Source organism: Cygnus olor, chromosome 3 (genome assembly GCF_009769625.2).
Source record: "Cygnus olor isolate bCygOlo1 chromosome 3, bCygOlo1.pri.v2, whole genome shotgun sequence".
NCBI classification, from domain to species: domain Eukaryota; kingdom Metazoa; phylum Chordata; class Aves; order Anseriformes; family Anatidae; genus Cygnus; species Cygnus olor.
Window position 1 is genome coordinate 119686967 of NC_049171.1, and position 20076 is coordinate 119707042.

A 20076-nucleotide genomic window follows, 5' to 3' on the forward strand; every position below is an offset into this window, starting at 1 on the left:
CTTCGCCGGGGGACGCTTCCCGCCGGCGCCACGGGGAGGGGGCGTGGCCTGGGGTGGGCGGAGCGAAAGGGGCCGCTCAGCGATTGGCGGCGGGGGGGCGGCCAATAGAGAGGCGGCGCGGGGTCCGGGTGCGCGTGCGCGCCGGGTTTGAATCGGCGGCGGTTGGTGCGGCGGCGGCGATATGGAGGCGGGCGGGCGGTGAGGCGACGGCCGGGGGGGCCGAGGGGGGCCGGGGGCGGCCTGAGGGGGGTCGGGGGGAGCTCCCGGGGTCGGGGGGGGCTCCCGGTATCTCCCAGCCCCTAACGTCCCGCCCCGCAGGAGCCTGGAGGCTCAGCTCCGGAGCTACGTCGGCAGCGACCCGCTGGAGCCGTGGGACAGGTGGGTGCGCGGGGCCGGGCCGGGCCGGGCCGGGCTGAGGCGTTTGGCGGTGCCTGACCCGGCCCCGCCCGTCCCCCCGCAGGTACGCGCGGTGGCTGGAGGGCTGCCTGCCCGCCCCGGAGCGTCGAGCACGGCTGCCCGGCCTCCTGGAGCGGCTGGTGGCGGCGTTCCTGCCGGACGGGAGGTACCGCCGGGACCCCAGGTTCGTCGGCTACTGCCTGAAGCTGGTAGGTGCGGGCTGTGGCGGCGCTCACCCCCCGAAGGTGCGGCTGCGCCACCGCCGGGCAGCTTTGCGGCTCTAGCCTGTCCCCCTCCAGCCGTGCGGAGGAGAGGAGCCGCCCGGGCTGCCTGCTGCCTGTAACCTGGCGCTGTGTGTTCTGAAACGGCCTGGAACAGCCATTCGTCCTGTTCCGCGCCTGCGGTGCAGATTAGCCAAGCCTGGACAGGGCCGTGAGAGGAAAAGGAGCCCTCAGGGAGGTGGTGTGGGGTACAAATAGGTTGATCTAAGAACTCAGAGAACTTCTTAGTCTTGCTGAAGGGCAGCACGTTCCTTTTTAAAAGCTTTCTTGTTAAGATGTAATGAAGCGTTCTTAACGTGGAAAGTAAGAAATTGTTATTGTTTTTTACTCCTGTAACTTCCTTGGATGCTCTTGAAAGTGCTTATGGGTTATGTGTCTTTGTCTTGTGCAGGCAGAGTTCATCACCTCTCCTTGTGAGTATTTTGACTACCTGTATGGACAGGGAGTTGGTGCAAATGCCTCTGCCTTCTATGTTGCTTGGGCTCAGCAGCTGGTAAATGAGGGCAACGTGCAGTGTGCGATAGCTGTCCTTCAAAAAGGATTTCACAACCAGGCACAACCACGAGAGAACTTGGAACAGCTATACTGGTAATTCTGATACATCTTTTACTTACAGAGCTATTTAGATAGCGTTTGGTGGTTGTTTTTTTCTTGTCTACCTCTGCTATAGCACAGAGCATATATACACCAATGACTTTTTTTGTGAAAGGTGGGTACAAGGTTAAGGATGATTCCTGTTTGCTGTTCAGTATGTATTGTCTATTTTGAAGGGTGTACTGAGAAAGCCTGTACCACAGTGCCTTGAGTGAAGTAGGGCTCAGAAAGAAAATCCTGAAACTGGTTGATTCTTTTGTCTATTTTTTGTTAAATAGATCCAAATTAAAGCATACCTTGGATGTATTGAGTGTGAGCTTTGTTAGTTGCTTATCGTGAGATATATTCCCTCAGCTGATGATAAACAAGATGACTTTCATCTCTTGCTGCCTATTGCAGAGTTGTTTTGCATTTTAGAATGTAAAACTGCTAGGATTTGCTCAATAATGTGTCCTGTAAGTAACGTGAGTATCCTAGTGTTTGATTTCTAGGCATGAGGACTGTGCAAGGAAATCAAAGGTTTCTGGGGGTGGATGGGGAGGAATGGGGGACAGGTGACTTAATGATAATAACTGATGTTTCTTGCAATTTAGCTGGCTGCAGAATTACAATCCTCAGAATCCTCCTCTGCAAGGTGAGGCTACTGATAATCTGCCTGTGAACTGTACCTCAATTAGATGAATCTCTTCCCTTGATCAGTGGGTTTTGTCACTGTGAAGGAAGCTGTTTTGTGCTTCCTTTCTCTTAGCCCTTCCTATGTCTAAGTGGGATTAACAGAGCTCTATGTGGGGAACCTGCTGTATTGATTCTATTCTAGCTACAGTGTTAAAACATCCAGCAGAGGTTTGTTTCAGTAAAGCAGCTGAAGGCTGAGATGTTATAATTTCAATATGAGAATATTCCTATAACTAGGAATGTGAACAATCAAAATAAAGAATGTGAATAACAGCTCTAAAATTAGGGAATTAATTATTTAGAGCAATAATATTTTAATAACAAAACTTAATTTTTAAGTTTGGTGACGAGCTTGTGCTCCTTACCAGACACAGATGGTAGCTGGGTCTTCTATCATTGATACTGCAAATGATAGCAGCATTTTCTTTGAGTATAAAGAAATAATAATATGCACTGTAGAAGATGCAACTGAGAGCTTTTGTTAAGTTCCAGAGCTAGTTGAATGATTACAAAGTGTAATATGTTTCCTGTAGAAACTGTTTTTTTTACTGTTTTCCTGGTTGTATTAAAAATTCTTAAGTGTATTCAAAACATAAAGCTGAAGTTTTCCAATGCTTAAAGTTGTAAGTAAAAATTCGTACATGAGAAAAAGATATCTACTCGTTAATGCAAGCCTGTGTAATCTGTCCCAGGTGCTGCTGTTATAAAACCACTTCAAACTTCACATGCTGCAAATCAAATGTCTCCTCAAAAAGGTGTTACGAATCTTAATGACCCAGTGTATACTTGCAATAATCAGGTAACAAACTTGAGAAATGAATTAGCATGGGGAAGACTGTGGGACCCTTGCATAAGTTTTAGGTTAAAGAGCTTGATTGAATAAAAATGTTAAAATATTCTAACAATATCTTCTACGTCTCAGAAATGTTGCTGATGGGTTTTAGGCTCTAAGCATCACATCTTCGTAGAAATAGTTTGTTTGACAAGTATGAGTAAAGAGCTGTTAGTCACTCAATGCATTTCCAGTATCCCAGGCAAAGAGTGATCCGTCCAGCTAGTTAGTGTTCTTTGCAGGGATAGTACTATAAATAGTATTTTGTCTGTTGTGATTGAGTATCATCTACACTGAATTTCCATGCTACTACTTTTATATGCTATTGAAGAATGAATAAATAAAAGATAATGCCGGAGGAAGAACAGAAACTTCCAAAATGGTCCTCAGTGGGATGGTGGCTTTGCGTAGAAGTCAGTCTGTTGATGATGGGAAATTATTGGGAGATGACACTCTCATGGCTTCTGAGCCCCTCTGTAGGGGAATGTCAGCAGAGCACTCTGTAGCTTGCCACATCAGTCTGTAGCAAGTTCCAGCTGAGGTTCTGTTCATACCTTGTGGAAGTTTTAGTTAACTTCACAGCCCAGATTGTGTCACTCCATAGTCTTCTTCCTCCACCCCCTTCCCCACAATAAAACCAAAAACGAAACCGTATTAATTCTAACCCATCTTAGATAAGTACCAGAATGCAGCACTGTAGTTCTGAGGTTTGACAAAGCTAGTTAAATTTCTTTGCAACTTTTCTGACACAATAAGATGAAAGGTGAATGGGGGTGTGTGTGAAATTTAAGACTGAAAGACTGTGGGTAGGAAATATGTCAGCTTTCTCAACTTTGTCCTATTTTCTAAAGTGCTTTTGACTCTTTCAGTTTGGTATTGCCTGCAAATACTAAAAGGTGTCATGGATGATGGAATCGAGCTTAACGCTTCTTAGACCTCTTGCCTGCCTCCATACCCCTGAAATTGGATAGCTTGTCAAAGAAAGAAATCGGAGGGGGCCATCCAGTCTGTTCTTTACAAACCCACGTGATCTAGAAATTACATTCCTGTTTTTTGGGGAATAGAAAATGCCTGTTCAACTAGTCCCAGAATCCTTCTGAGGACTGCAGTTTCCAGAAGTATATCCTTTTGTCTGGATCCTCTGGGATCTTGCTCATCTTCCAAAAATTCTCAGTGATAACAGCAGACTCTTATACAGCTAATTCTTTGGGACGAGCTTCCTCAGGCTGTGATCACTTGTATATTTCTCCTGATCTGTTTGTTCTTGCTATGCTCATGGCCTGAATTGTCATCTCTTCAATCAGAATTAAATATTACGGACTTCCTGATTGCTAGTCCTGTCAAAATGGATGGCTAAATATAATGCTGGATTTCTTTCTCCCTGCCCCACAACTTTAGGGTCTTGATTGTGCTGGTACTCAGTCCTGCTCTTCTGGTGAAAGAGAAGTGTAAGTTTAAAAAAAGGGGAGAAAGAAAGAGGGGAGGGGGCCTCACTTTTGGGAAAAAAATAACATACTCCCCTGAACAAATCCAACAAACTTGAATAGAACTTTTTTTATTTTTCCTCACAGAAAGTATGTGACATACCTCTCCAAATCTGAAGTTCTTCCTAAGTCATCGTCTGCTGCTGTTGAATGTGAGCAGGTTGCGATGTATAATAAAAACCTGCTCATATGTGAAGGCTCTGAACTTTCATTTGAGGAGCTCAGAGCCAAGCGATACTTCAAGAAATACGAGCGCCTCAGAAGACAGAAAGAACGCGGTATTCTTCTCCTTCCACCTAGCTATTTCAAAAACATTCTCATGTTCTTGGAAAAGTAGCACCTGTCTGTATTCATGTCTTTTCAAGCTCTGTAGCCTGAAAACTTTCTCAAAGCCCAGGTTATCATCCCTGTACAAAAACAGGCTGTGGTAAGCTGGGAAACATTAGTAAACAGACCAAATGACTGACGTGTAGTGGTGTTAAGTTGTCTTCAAACCCTTCAAGGACTTAATTCCAAAACTGTCACGATGCTGGTATTTAGATTTTAAGCTCATCCTTTGGTTTTGTCTTTTGAAGCCTAAATTTTCTTAAGTGTTGTTCCTTCTGAGGAAATCGCAGGCAAGTGCAGACAGCTCTTAGCAGTACTAGTTACTCTGATGTGAGTTGCACCTGTGACTCTCTGCTTACCAGCTGATACCTATAATTCAAGATGAAGAATATCTTTGTTTCTCTTAGTTTGTAGGCTGTAATCAGAGCCCAGAGTATGCTTACAATTGTATTTCTAAATGCATATTTAAAACAAGTGTTTGGGTGGATTTTTTTTATTTGTGGTAGTTACGTATGATAATTCCCAGCAGGGACAGCAGGCTCCATCTCCACTCAGATGTTACCAAAGGGTTGCTTTGGTAGAATTTTTCAGAGTTTAGTGTTCTTTTGTGCTGAAGATGGGAGCCGTGAGCATGCTTGCAGTAGGAGCACTGAGGCTGGCACTCTAAGTGCAACTTAGGTGAGAGGTATCCTGGCCTGTGAGAACTCCTTTAGAAGCATTAGGGCTGCTGCCGGTGTACAGGCTAGTGTTGAGATAGTGTTGTGTAGCTGTCCTTTTTCATCGTTTTATTTAATATCTGGTTTACTTAATATTGACATTTCTTCATTAGGAGAAGAAGAGAGGGATTCCATAAGAAGAAAAGAGTCAGCTGTCCTTGAACTGCAAGCCCTGCAGCAGAAGCTGGAACAGCTCACTCAGCTCACCAAAAGTTTGGAGGAAACTAGACTGGAACCAGCATCTACAACATCAGCTGAACAAAATAAGCCGTTGGTGAGTATGGGCTATGATAAATAGGAGCAGTCCTCTTGAACTCTCCACGTAAAATTTAGCTGCGCTTTAGATGGTAGCACAAGCAGTGTGTTAACCAAATCTGGAAGTCGAGGTTGCAATATCTGACTAGTATAGATACCCGGCATAACCTTAAATACACGATGAAACATTTTTAATTGTGAAACCTCAAAGATTGGTTTTGCTTCTCTGTGATCTAGTTTTAGTTGCGTGTGAAAGTTCTCTTAAGCATGATAAGCTATTCTAGTTATGCAAAATAAAAGGGCAAATGGTAATGTTTATACATGTGTGTGGGTTTTTGAGGGTAAAATAATGTTTTTTGTCTCTGAAGATATATCCACATGTAGCACCCAGCGCAGCTCTGCAGCAGAAATGGATGGCATCTTGTCAAAGCTCAGGTCTGCAAACCCTCCAAGGGCTGGTGCCAGACCAGCTTCAGTCAAGCACTTTGTCATCAAATGCTCTTACACTGAAGTCCATGAACCCAGTTGGCCACCAGATGAAATCTTCCTTGTTGTTGGAAGCAACGTACGAAAAGGACACGATCAAAACTCAGCAAGAACTTGGAGAAGTCCAGAAGAGTTTGTTACACCCTCCATTCAACAGTGCTCCAGCTCAGGAGCAGGCACGCCCTGACTCAACTCTTAATTGGAGCACTGGAGAACAGTACGTATAAACAGTTCGATTCTTGCTCTACAAATTGTGCAGTCTTCTGTAGTTACACTTTACTTAAAAATTAACTTGAAGAAAGGGTTTTTACTCTTCTTAAAAAAAATCTGAATTAGCCTGTGGAAACCAATGTTTAGACATAGATCAAACTCTTATAACGTATGATCCTTATTTCAATCTTTAATTCTTTTCACCCCATGTCTTAGTTGTAATAACTAAGAACAAATTCATTGCATAACCAAAGCGATTATTCAGCATTTGTGTCCCTGGCGTGCCCGAAATAAATAACAGAATGTGCTTAGTTCATGCAGATACCAGATGTTACAACTTGGCTGCAAACGTCTCTGGAGAAGAAAAAAGTGGTTTTATTTATCTTTCGCACTTTGGCTTGTGTGACAGAGCTAATGCATGAAACAATTGGGAGGTGGGAGGGAGAAACCTAGGTTGGCAAAATGGGTATGTCTGAGTAGGTTTGACTGACAAGGTGAAACAGAAGCAGTTGTCATTCACTTACATAAGGGAATTACTTGGAGGCAAACTGTATCCAAGAATATTTAATGCCTGCATTTTATCTTTTTTTAAAGGACTCTGCTGCCTTTCTGGTTTTGTGTCTATTGGCAACTGTGTGAGAAAGTTGGGGGCCCAAGGGAGATATAATAATTTTCTAAAAGTTCTTTGACTTCATTTACGTGTCCTTTGTGTGGAAAAAGCAGGATCCCTGGTTGTCGTTTCTGAGGTGTTTCCTTTGTTCTAAGCTGAGAAAGGACCTTTTACTGCTTAAAGTGCGTTATTATTAAGTCCTGAACTGAAGCTGAACTTTAAAAAAAATAATTTAATTTAGAAGAAAGGCATTTATTTCAAACTCTAATGGTTTTTAATCTTTCATTTGAAGGCACTCGAAAAAGAGATCCACTGGACTAACTACTTGTGTGGACGTGAAGGAAGGTAATAAACTAACTCTTGACAAGATCAATGCAGCTGATGTGACTTCACTGGCTGGAGTTGAATAGCACATAGCTTTTCAGTTTTGGTAGACCAAGACCATCTTACTTGAAAGTTCTTGAATATTCAACATAAATGCGTACAGGACTTTATCATGTAGCTCTACTTGATGCCTGAAGTCTCACACCAAATGTGTGGGATGGCACTATTTCAGTATTTGCATTTCCATTCCCTTTTGAATAAGACATAATTTTCTCTGATAACTACAAAGAACACTTAACTATTGAAATTCCTTCCCAAATTAATTGTAAAAACAACCTAGAAATTTTGCTTTTAAAGCAAGATCACCTATTTCATCTGTAGTAGGAATTCTGGATCTTCATTATATTCTTTCCAGAAGTGTGGTGGATGTATACGTGAGATTATGTGGGATACATATGATGTAGGAGCAGCAAGTGAATTGTATGATTTCTTGAGCTTCCATTACTACTTATAGTTCTGCATTTAGATGACCAAGATGAAATATTATGTTTTTAACTTCAAAGGAATTTCTGTTTGAGTTTTAATACTCTGCTAGTTGACTCTTACTGACTCTGCGTTTTCAGACTTCAGTGACTGGGCACAGTTGCCACCAGTAGATACTGGTTTTAGCGGACCACTGCTTTCCAGGGAAGATGACCCTTTTGCTGTTTGTTTTGGGAGGCTATCTTCTGAGTGGCTAAATGATGATTTGCCCTTGGGAGGGGATTTTTCTCAGGTTACTGGGAGCGTGTTTTGTCTTCCTAAAGAGGTGATGTGGCAGAGAAATGAGACTAAAATACTGAAACTTAATACAGCAGTAACCTGGCTGAAACAGTGACCTGTAATACAGAGGGAAACAGACTGAGATCCACTAATCCCTTCCAGTTTTAAACTGTTAGCGCTTACAGGCTGTTTCTACTTCACTACCACTGTGTAAATTAACCTTGGCTGGCTGGGAACTCTCGAGGTCTCTGACAACGTTTCCTTCCCCTAGTTTCTGCCAGAACATTCAGGGACTTGGGGGCAGACCTTAGAGTAAGAATGTGGGCAAAACATCCTTTTCCATGTCATCTTTTGCTAGGTCCCTTACCTTTCTGAGCAGTGGATTCCGTTTCCTTATTTTTCCTGGTTCTTTTTTTTGTACAAGAAACCATTGTTGCCACGTCTCTCACTAGTTCCAACCCTAGTTAAGCTTTTTGACTTTCCTGACTCCATCCCTGCATGTCTGGGCAAAGTCTCAGTATCCTTTCCATGTAGCTGGTCCCTGTTTCCACTTTCTGTGCAATTCCTTTTTGGTTTGAGCTTGGTCAGGAGTTCTTTGTCTTCACTAGCTTCCTTCCTGCTTGATTGTGTCAGAATGGATTGTTCCTATGAATTGAGAGTGATGTCCTCAAAGGCCACCCAGCTGTCCAAGGTCCATTCTGCCCTTCAGGGCAGTCTCCCTTGGGAACAAGCAGATCACTGAACAAGCCAAAATCTGCTCTCCCAAAATTCTGGGTTGTCATTCTGCTACTCCTCTTGTTTACTTCTCTTCCTAACATTTTGCTGGCTACTGAAATGTTGATAAACAATCCCAGGCTAGTTTAGAAATGATCTTGCTGTTTTCTTTTCTAGCATCTCGAGTTGGAAATTCTTCCTTTGCTTCTGGAAATGCTTCTCAAGCTACACCAAATACCTCCCTCGGAGGGGCAATGCAGGCAACGCCATTCAAAGTGCAACCTTCACCTACGGTTCATACCAAAGAAGCTTTGGGTAGGCATCTGGAATAATATGCTAGTTTCACTGGAATTAATAAGATCTTGCCTGGTAACTTTAGTGGAGCTGAATATATAATGATGCTATCTAGCAATAGGAATTTACACCGTTCAAAGAGGAAAATAAAATTAATGGTATTGGTACTCTTCTTTTGCAGTTGACTTGGTGACCCAACGCTTTGACCATATTCTTCCAAGACAGGGGCAGTAAAACTCAGCTCAAGAAATAACAGCCTTACTAACATCCCAGCAGCCACATGTTGTCAAATTCTGAATAAGTCACTGGTGACACACCTGCTAGGCTGCTTTGGGCGGCATGTTCAGCTGAGCTTGTCTGTACTGTCAGTGACTCTTGTTTCTGAAATGATGACTTTCAACAGGCTAATGTGGAAGAATGTTAAGAAGTTAAAAACTTGACTCTCGTTGATATTAACCTTCCCCCAGAGTTCAAACCAGGGTGCCGTATGCAAAAGCTTTTTGTTTTATAGGATGAGCATTATCAATTCTAAACGCCGATTTTTCAAAATCCCACAATGGAAATTGTGACTTTTTTCCGATATCAGATGTGGAGTGATAGTACCCAGAAGTTATTTTGTTCCTTTTGTGTGCTTCTTCCATGTTCTTCTGTTTTGGTAGTAAGCCTGTTAACTACTACTATGTAGCAAACAGCTGCTGCTGAATATAAATCTGTAAAAAGAAAAACTAAAAAGCTTGTGGTATGCAATAGTTATCCAAATCTCTGAAAAATAAAGGAGAACTTTCTCCTTTAGAAGAACCCAAAATCTCATCTTTGAGAGTGACGGTTTTTTTAAAGAGAAAAATTCATGGCACCAGCAGATATGCATTGGTTGTCTAATCTTCCTGCTCAGTTATCTGGAGTGTTGAAATGCAAGAATAAGGAATAATAGATCACTGGCATTTGATAAATCATAAGAATCATTCAATTCAACTATTACAGAGCGGAGAAACTTTTTTTTTATTGGATGGCATTCATGTATTTTTCTTTTCTATTTCTAGGATTTCTAATGGATGTGTTTCAAACACCCTTCTCACCTGAACCATCTCTTGAAGAAAGTGAGGAGCAATTTGAGGTCTTCTGTAGAAAAAGGGGTATGTACTTTTTTGGCTTTTTTTTAGTCCTTAATATTTCACTTCTATGTTTCCTGCTTACTCCTACCACTGTTCCCCATAATTTTGAAGCAAGTAGTTGTGTGAGTCAGTGTAAAGTGAAGTAATTTCTTAACCCAGTAGTGCATTTAATTTATTGACAAGTTCTAAATGTTGATGCGCAGTCAGAACAGCACAGGCAGAAGTACTTTACTGCTAGCAGCCTATTAATGTCCTCATTAAATGTTGCTTCTCTGTAGACACTTCTGCAGTATTTAAAACCTGACTTTGAAAAGTGCACAGCTGATACTTGTTATGAGTAAAGCTTTGTTTCTAAGCCATTTTGCAAGCTAGGCGTTAGTCTCTGAATTGCCAGCTTATCAGTAACAGTTAAGTCTGTCTGAAAGCTGGGCAGTGGCTTACAACAGTGAGCTCAGGGATATTTCACAACAGGTCGGATGCAGCCAAGGAAGCTTCTGTATTCCTGGCCACTCTTGGTTTTCTGAGATGGAAAAATCTTCCCCATTTCCAATCATTTATAGGAGAGACCAGTTGAGCAGTAGTTCTGAGGATGCTCCTGGATATAGCCATGATTGTATCTCTTACTCTGGCTTTAAGCACTTGCATGTTTACCTTGTTTATCTGCTTCACTTTCTTTTCTTTTTAATGTTTCTATCCAGGCTTTACAAGAAAATAAGTTAGTATATCTATTTCAAGTCCCTATGTGCCAAAGCTAACCAATTTATCAAGCCACTGACCTTCCTCAAAACAAGCACCTTGCTTCTAAGGGGTTCCTCGCTATAGCGTGTCTGTGTCTGACCAAAAATAATTGTGCAGTATCCTAAAAGAAAAGGTACAACTTCAAGCCCCTCAGCTGCTTGGTTAGGGGAAAAATGTGACTGTTTATATATCTCCACTGTGTGACGATCAGCGATCTCTTATTTTAAGAGCCTGATGGAACCTTGAAAGTTAAGGTTGCTGCCCCTGTTGTGCCTATGTTTTCTATCTTTGAAGATGAGAATGAAAAAGAGAACAGCAGGTAAGGAGAAAAAAAGCAACAGAGCTGTTTATTAAGAATTACATATAGGATTGATTCTATTCTATATAATTCTGCTATGACTGTATTTGCAATATGAGGATTGGCTTGAACAAAATCAGTAGCAGCTGTGGGGAAGTGGCATGAGAAAGCTGTAGTTGCTTCTCTGTAGAATTGCGCAACTTTCCTGTTTGGACAGTGTGCTTAAGATGCTTAATTTTCTGGACAACTGAGGATAGCTTGTTTCTTGAGCTACTGCAGCTTCTCTTAGTATCCACAAATGGTTTTCTTTAAATAAATAAAGCCATCAAATCTTTGTTATGATCAGTCTGTCTTGGAAGGTTTTGGGGGAAAAGTTATTCTAAACTACCTGTTTTGTCAGAATCCCACAGCGTAAAAAGAAGTCAGAAGAGCCCAGAACTATTGGACAACGTCCCTTGACTGACTGTACAGAAGTGAGTGTTTGATCTTATTGCAAGAATTAGCCTTGACGACGGGTTAGGTAGTTATGTTTCTTCTGTCCCAGTCCTTCAACAGTTCTACAAAGGATATTTTATTAAAGCCTAGGTACCCCTTTCTGTTCACTGACAGTGGGATGAGCTTTTTCACTTGTTAATTTTCATAAAAATTCTAGGAGCTTAATAGTGGAGACTTCTATTCCTAGAACAGATCTGACTGCAGTTGATCTGTAGATTTGGCATCTCTGTAGGGGAGGAAGGACAGGGAGAGGGAGCGAGAAATGCCTGAAGTTGTGCTAACCACCTGACAATTTTCATAGCCAAGGAGATGCATGAAACTTCAGGCTGTTTGGATGCAAGTGAGAAGCTTCTTCAGATTCTCCCATGACAATTTTTTGATGTCTAACGTTTTGCTGTGGAACTGATTATTGCCAGCACGCAAGTCTGACACAAAATTATATAAGCCTGTGATTTAGGCTATGTTGGCTTTCCTTTATTTTTCTAATAATATAAGTTGACACATTCAGACTCTGCATTACTGAGACTGGAGGCTGCTAGTATGTTACAGTGCAGGTCTGACGGGACAGTTTTGATGGCTTAAATCTGTGTGTTTATTTTTCTGTCTAGGAGGAAACAGGGACACCAGAGTTCTTGAGGGATGATTATACGGTGTGGAATGTACCATGTAGTAATAAAACATTAGCTGCCAGTCCAAACAACACAAGAGACTTTGCACGAGCTGCCCAGCTTGTATCAACACCATTTAATTACCTGTCAGCACATTCACGACGAGCTTTGGAGGACAAAGGTAAAATAATGAATGCTTCAGGTTCAGAGCATCTAATTCAACTCTGTGTAACTATTTCTATGCCCTACTTACCTTGCAGGCCTTGCCAAATGCAGCGTAGGTATGGCTGTGCTGCTGCAACTTCTGAATGCAAATTCGTTGCAGAACAGCTTCTGGGAGCACGGGCAGGCCCAGCACTTAAGCTTTCCAAGAATTTCTTTAAATGGGGATGAAAAAGAGAAGGTGGCAAGGGACAGGGGAGCCTTTGACTGTGCTGTCAAATGGCTGTTCTGAGCTGTTGCAGAGTTCTCAGAGTTGCAGAGTTCAATTGACTGAAGTCCAGGCATCATCCTCTTCAGTGAGGACCCTTATGCTTGTCTGCCCCTCTTTCAGCCTTGGAATACTCTTCCCTGAAGAAATCAAGCTGTTGTCTTTTCTTGTATGTTTTAAAATAAGCTTGTTTGATGCTTGCTCTTGTGATACCTTAGCAACTTCCACATCTGCAGTGTGACTCTACCCTTCTTGTGTTGGTAATAATACTCTAAATGTGGTTGTCTTTTGGGAAAATAAGCATGTGCTATTGTTGCTACTCCCTTTGTTCAGCTCCGGGGGATGACGTGCTGCAAATGGATTTGGAGTCTTCTGAAGAACTGCACAGACAGACAAAAACTAAGAAGCTAAGGTATAGCATTGACTTGCTGAGATTTTCAAGACTTCAGGTTGCAATGCAAATTTATGCCAGCATAGGCAGCTCTGCTGTGCTGCTCTTGGTGCAAGTTTTCCAAGCAATCTAGAGCTAACATATTTGAATAAGATTGCTGAGATGTATGCTAAACAGTCACCCTGTGAAGTTGCATGAACCTGGGCATGGTGATTATGTCCCTGAAAATGCTTCTATGACTTAGTTGTTTGTCACACTGTATGGGTATCAAGTGCTTGAACAATTGTAGTGATTCTTTTAAATCTCTTTTTGCCCCTGGGGGGTGGCAATAACTGCTAGTTGGTAGCACTACTGCTGCATTTGGGGAAGCAGTGTTTGCAAGGCATGTGGGTGAAACAGGCATTTGGAAAATGCCTGACTTGCAGTAATTGAACTGCTGCAGTTAATAAATTGGTGTTAACGTGACCTCCCCATAGAGCCTTGTGTAACAGTTTCCTTGGGAGGCTCAGCAGTACCTTTTCTGTAACATACATCTCACACTCGAGTGTGAGAATAGACGTGTTGAATGATTCCATAGAGATGATCAAGAAGAGAACATATGTGCATTTGAAGGCAAAGGTCACCTTGTTGATTCTGCCAGCATTCTTCCTGTCACAGGATGCATTGCTCAGTATATATGGATATAGAGGTTAAAGCAGTTCTGCTGAGCTGCTAGGTGTGAGGTCTCTTTGATCTAGAGAGCCAAGATGTTCTACAGAAGGTTTTGTCAGAAAAGTCTGCAGGCATCATTGAAGAGTAAATGCATAAAGTAATCATGAGCAAATATGAAATGCTGGTAAGTCTGCTAAGCTTTGTTGTTTTTGAACAGATTTAATTGCTGCTTGAAGTAAAAGATGTAGATAGCATATGGAGGCCATTCTTGATCGTATGGATAACCACGCCCAGAGTTCTTATGGTTATGGCAAAGGTTGCAAGCATGGATGTGTGATGTACTTGTGGCTTATTGAAGATGTCAAAATGCCATGGCAGTACTGTCAATTAATATTATTTTGTTTTAAAGATGTAGCCCTGCTCTTGAACACGTTGCAGAACAAGGAGAGCATCAAGGAAATGTTATTGCTACAGCTGCTTCTCACAAATTACGTGAGCAGACTGCCACTAGTAGAGTTGAATATTCATCTGTTGGGATGGACAAGAATTCCCATGACAAGCTGTCTGGAACTGAGCAGGACAGGACAGCCAGGACTGGTAGAGCTTCAGGTACTACGGTTTTCTTCTGTGAAGTTTGAGACTGGAGCAGTACTTTGTTCCAATATGCGGGTGGTCACTGTAGTAAGCAGTGTCTTGTGGCTCCTGCAAGGAGATCACTGCTACGTACAAGATAGGAGGGAGGACAAGTGTGAATCAATTATACTCATTCAAATATAAGTGTGTGTGCTGTTTCTTTGAAATGACACTTTTCTTATAGCTTAAATATTCTTCTTTCTGTGAAGTCCTTGTTGAGAACCCATGGGATAAGGAATTGATTTGCAAATTCTTATCAGAGCTTCCTAAACCACTCAATACCTATGACAACTATTTTGAATGGAAATCTGCTCTTCCAACCATCAAACTGAAGGCTGAACTCCCCTTGGGTAAGAGCTACTTGATACATTTCATTTTGAAGCACTTGTTGCAGGTTTTTCTGGGAACTCCTGAAGTATTTTTTCTAATCCAGTTTACTTATGCATATATCCAAATAGCTTCCAGATTATCTAAACCTCAAATTTGAAATTAGACCTTTTTTGTTTGAAATCGGAACCTAACTATTTTTGTTTAGGTATTCTGAGGTAGGAACAAAGATACTTTTCCTAGTTTTCCTTTCCTGGTAATTTGTGACACAATTCTTACACTTTGTATAGAACAGCAACAGTCCTCTGTCAACAAAATCTGTATGACAGTAATTGCAACATACTTCTATGGCTTAAACATTAGTGTTTACTTTTTAAGGAATGCACTTTAGAATTTGATTACTTCCAGGGAGTTGGACTAAAATAGAAACACTGATTTTAATGTATGGCACTTCATAGCACTCTTGTTCTCTTCAGTGGTTGCAGGCTCGCTTTTATGGAAAGCATGGCTAGCAAGAAGAGCAAGTAGAGAAAGACTAGCACTAGGGTTAAAGCAACAATTTGTTTATGGCTGGTGCTTCCAACCCCCCAATCCCTCCCCCAAGTATTGAAGTCTCATCTGTGAAGTTTGCAAGCAGGACTTTGTGTTGTTAATCTCTCTTTTTTCCATCTCATAAAGGTTCTAGCTCATTCCATGTGGACTGCTTGGTTGGAGAAGGAGCTTTTGCTCAAGTCTATCAGGCTTCCATTCTGGATGCCAGTAACCCTAGGAACAATCAGAAAGTAACATTCAAGGTAAGTAGTGTTGATTCAGAATAGTTCTGCTGGAAAATTCTGGAATCTTACAGTAATCTGACACCTCCCCGGATGGATTTTGCTGAGGTTTATTTATAAATATGTAATAAAGCATACTGGACTATCCTCAAAGCCTTGTTCAGTTTGTGTGCTGTAATGTCCGACGCATTCTACATGGAAAGTTTTTTATCCACCTGCCAGAACTTCCTCTTGATCTTTTTATAACATAGTCATAGGTAGCCTGGCTATAATTCTTAGTCTTTAGGGCATCTTTCTCAGCTGAGCAAATGGAGCTATTTGTGTGAAATGCTCTTAGTCCACAGCAAACTAAACTGTGTGTGAATTAATGATAAAACTGCTCTTACTGTTGGGTCACAGTGAAAGGGACACTTGCTTCCAGATATGCATGCCTGCTAGCTTTCCACAAGCATTTTTGCGCTTTATGCAGCCAGCCTGTTTGGTGGCTGCTGGCTGTTGTATACTCTGCTGGGTGATGCCTCTAGGGTGCAGTTTTCTTAACAAGCGAGCTTGTCTAGATGGAGGTTGTAGATTGAGCAGCTCCCTCCCTGCTCTCTCCTTCTGCAGCCTGCTTCAGTGCAGGAATGAGCAACAGATGATAGGATGTGCTTTCATCAGAACTACTGCCAAAAAGAAAGTCTGTACAACTGCAAGGTCAGTTTAGCCCAAGAGGGTTATACTCGATCACGCAGCCGTGCATCTGCTGCTGGCTGAAATCCCATGTGCACTTATTACAGCCTGGCTGAAATGTGGCTGTGTGATTGAGTTGACACCCTAACCCGCTTCAGATCTGTTTTTCCTACCTTTGGAATCTTTTTGTGGATCTCCTTTGCATTGTTTCAATCTTCCAACAAATACGTATTTTTATTATAATACCTTAACTGGAAGTTTTCTGGTAGCTAAATGTAATGTTTAAGAAGCTTCTTTTTGAACATCAGGCATTTAGTGTTAGGGAGAGGAGTCAGAAAGGCTCTTCTCTTTGGAACTCATCATAAACCTTCCCTTAAAGCATATGTTGCCAGCAGGAGGCTGAAACATCGATGTTTTCAAAAGGCTAACATTTTGAATAGCATTGAAGAGCATGTAAGCCACAATGGAATTGTGGCATGTAGTTGAGGTAGTGATTCAAGAGAATTATTTGTTCAGTGGATTGACCTGAGGTTAACTACTTGAGATGTAAGTATTTTTATTTGATCAAAAAGAAAAGTGTTTAGGAACTTGAGTCTGAAGTTTAAGAAAAAAGCTGAGAACTTCTGCTTTTTTTTTATTTACTAGGTATATAAAAAAAAAATTAACAGATATACCTAGTACATTTACCTAGTACATTTACCTAGTACATAACCTTTTTGGTTACAGGTCCAGAAGCCTGCCAATCCTTGGGAGTTCTACATAGCAACCCAACTGGTAGAAAGACTCGATCCAAGTATACGCCATCTTTACATCCACTTTTATTCTGCTCATTTTTTTCAAAATGGAAGCATTTTAGTTGGTGAGCTCTACAACTATGGAACATTGCTGGTAAGTGTGCTCAGCTTGTGTCCTGAACATCTGTGTTCCTTTCTGAGTGCTGTTGCCTTGCAGTATACAGAAGTCTCTTCACTTAATGGAACTTCATTGTGAACACAGTCTGTACTTATCAACATGGATACGTGATCCATATTGAGTTGTTTTTTGTGTAGCCGATGGTTCTTCCGTATCTTTGTTTTGTACACAGAATGCCATAAACATTTACAAAAAACTTCCTGAAAAGGTGATGCCTCAAGCACTTGTAATCTATTTCGCTGTAAAAATTCTTTATATGGTAGAAGAGCTCCACAGCTGCAAAATCATCCATGGTGACATTAAACCTGATAACCTCCTACTTGGAGAAAGGCAAGTATTTCACTTTGCTACATGTGATGTCAGTATATCATGGTATTATAGTCTCGATGCTTATCGAATTGCTGCTTCTCGTCTTGGTTGAAGGTTTCTGGATAATGATACATGTGACATAGATGGCCTCTCTCATGGCTTGACGCTCATTGACTTGGGACAGAGTATAGACATGAAACTCTTTCCTGAAGGAACCACGTTTACTGCAAGGTGTGAAACATCTGGGTTCCAGTGTATTGAAATGCTGACACAGAAACCGTGGAACTACCAGGTATGAGGTTGTAGAGACAGCCTGAATATTTGGAGCTTAATGCGTACATTAAGCATATGAGTAGATGAATTACAGAAATATTAGACTTTTGCACTGGTTCTGTAGATTCAGCTCAGTGCTCCAGGAGCATGATCCTGAACCCTCTTATGGAGCTTGCTCTGTTGGCTCCAAGGAGTGTGGTTTTTGCTTCTTTTTTGTTCTGAGTTTGGTTTTTTTTGCTAATTTTTAGTGGTTTGGGTATGCATTTTTAATATGGAACTTCCGTATACTTTTAGACAGACTACTTCGGCATAGCAGCAACGGTCTACTGCATGCTCTTTGGTACCTACATGCAAGTGAAGAATGAAAATGGTGTCTGGAAGCCTGAAGGTTCCTTCAGAAGGTTGGTGTCAAATCTTTTTCAAAACTCCCATCTATAGGAAGATATATCGTTAACCTCAAACCTGGTAGTAGTTTCTGTCACAGCTTTTGGCATTGTTTGCCTTTACCTCTCAGTGCTCTAAAAAACACGGGTTTAGTGCACAGGAACTGCCTCACAGAACTTACTGACTAAAGTACAGGAAGCCTTTTGGCAGTGGATGTGGTGAATTGCATAGCATTCTTGGCTTCTTGCTGCCTGGAAGGAGGAAAAATCCCTCTGGTTCACTAAGCAGCATGCCACAACAGAAACTGTTCTGTTACATGATGGTCTGCAGTTGCTCCAACCTGTAGATGGGGCGGGAACGGGTAAATACAGGAAACAGTATTTTAACAATTTAGACTTAAACCTTTTTTGATGCTTTTTTTTGGTTGTTGTTGTTGTTCCTTTCAGGCTTGCCAATGCTGAAGTGTGGAAAGAGTTCTTTGACAGCATGCTAAACATACCGAATTGCCATAGCCTGCCTCCTTTAGGAGTTTTACGCAAAAGGCTGAAGGACTTATTTTGCAAGTCATATGTAAAGGAAATAAAGTTCCTTCGGAACAGACTTGTTGTGTTGCTCATAGAGCACAAACGGTCACGAAAATAAGCATTTAGCTTGCAAAGTGATTGAGAATTGGAATGTCCTGAATGTGAAATCTTTTTGTAATACCTTGTTTTAAAAATAAACATTCTTGGGTTAGCTTCAGGAATGGTAACTTTCATCTTTCTGTGGTTTCATGAAAGAAGTTGCACAGAAATTTTACTGCATGGAAACTAAGTGTTAATTGAACTTGCGTAGTTTCAGTGTGGGAGGCACAGGCATGCTAGAGACTGTCTATAGTTGTAATAATGTGTAGTGCATTTGGAGCGGCGGGGAAAAAAGCTGGTGAAAAAGGTTGCGCAGATGATGCTTGCAGCCTCACTGTGTAGAGGATTTAATCCAGTCAGGTGAAGGGCAGGCTTAAATGGAGAGTGTACGTGAGGTGTTCAGGATGCGTTTTTCCCAATAAGAAGAAGGGTGAACAGAGCCTTTTGGGAGGAGCAGGTTGTTGGAAACTTGAATGTAATTCCAAACTGAGATCCTACCATCATGGAAGATTCCAGAATCTCTTCTAGGAGAAGTGAAGACAGCAATTGGAAGTGAAATAGCCTTCTCTAAAGGCTGCAGGAGGGTGAACTCGTGTAACTTGATAGACTCCTTGGAAAAAACCCTGGATGGTAGGTGTAAGGAGGACAAGTCCTTGTTCTCCTAGAAAAGCCACTGAAGCCATCTGCTAATAACTAATGAATATGAGGGAACACTCTTTCGAGTCGGTGACAAGATGAGTGTGCGGATGAGCAGCAGCGCTCGAGAGTGCTGTTACTGCAATTCTTTGAGGTTTGTGGCTCGTACATTCACAACTCTTATGCTCTACTCTTTCTCTCAGGAACTTCTAGGTTGAAAGAAACTGAGGTTAGCAGATGAGATTTAGATTAGATAGAACTTAAGTCACACTTGTCACTTTTGTTACATTTGCTTCTGACCAGTCACAAAAAATTATTAGAGACATGGGCAAAACCAAGAGACAAATGTCTCCCTGCTGGAACTGAAATGGTTGTTTTCTGGTCATTGCGAGGTTTTGTTTTCCCTTACTGTGGCAAAATGTTGTGTTGTGGTAGCTGGCAGCTTCCTCTGGAAAACTCCGGAAAAGCATTCCTTTTACAAGTACCCTTTTTTCTCTTTTTTCTCTAATATATTTCTACACATTTCTTAATTACAGCAGCCAATATACCAGTGCACTGCGTGGTTACTACTGCAGCAACGCGCTCACTTGAGTTTGTGTGAGGTTAGCTTGGCTTCATAGATACCTTGTCAAATACAAAGTGTCAAACTAGCTTAGCTTTGCCCCAAATCACACGAACTTCAAAAACAATTGCTTATTTGGAGCAATGTATCCACATTCACTCATACCAAGCGAACCTCACAGGGGGAGGCTTTCTCTGCCTTTGCATTTCTTCAAAGTAAAAATTGTTCAAGCTATTCATTCGTGTGGCTGAACATTTAAAAGGACTCTGGGAACAGCTGGGGCAGGACATGG

The 20076-nt window shown here is 41.7% G+C and overlaps 1 protein-coding gene across 1 annotated transcript; it reads left to right on the plus strand.

Annotated features, from left to right (window-relative positions):
- The first annotated feature begins 107 nt into the window (after positions 1-107).
- BUB1 (BUB1 mitotic checkpoint serine/threonine kinase) lies at positions 108-18704 on the plus strand. The gene is made up of 25 exons (XM_040554083.1): positions 108-198; positions 319-378; positions 461-605; positions 1069-1265; positions 1865-1905; positions 2639-2745; positions 4177-4226; positions 4350-4540; positions 5419-5579; positions 5929-6263; positions 7159-7211; positions 8844-8981; positions 10001-10093; positions 11039-11129; positions 11509-11581; positions 12212-12392; positions 12975-13053; positions 14093-14292; positions 14526-14666; positions 15322-15437; positions 16812-16973; positions 17170-17327; positions 17421-17598; positions 17874-17980; positions 18410-18704. The coding sequence occupies exons 1-25, from the start codon at positions 182-184 to the stop codon at positions 18603-18605; spliced, it is 3270 nt and encodes a 1089-aa protein (XP_040410017.1). The 5' UTR covers positions 108-181; the 3' UTR covers positions 18606-18704.
- Positions 18705-20076: the final 1372 nt, after the last annotated feature.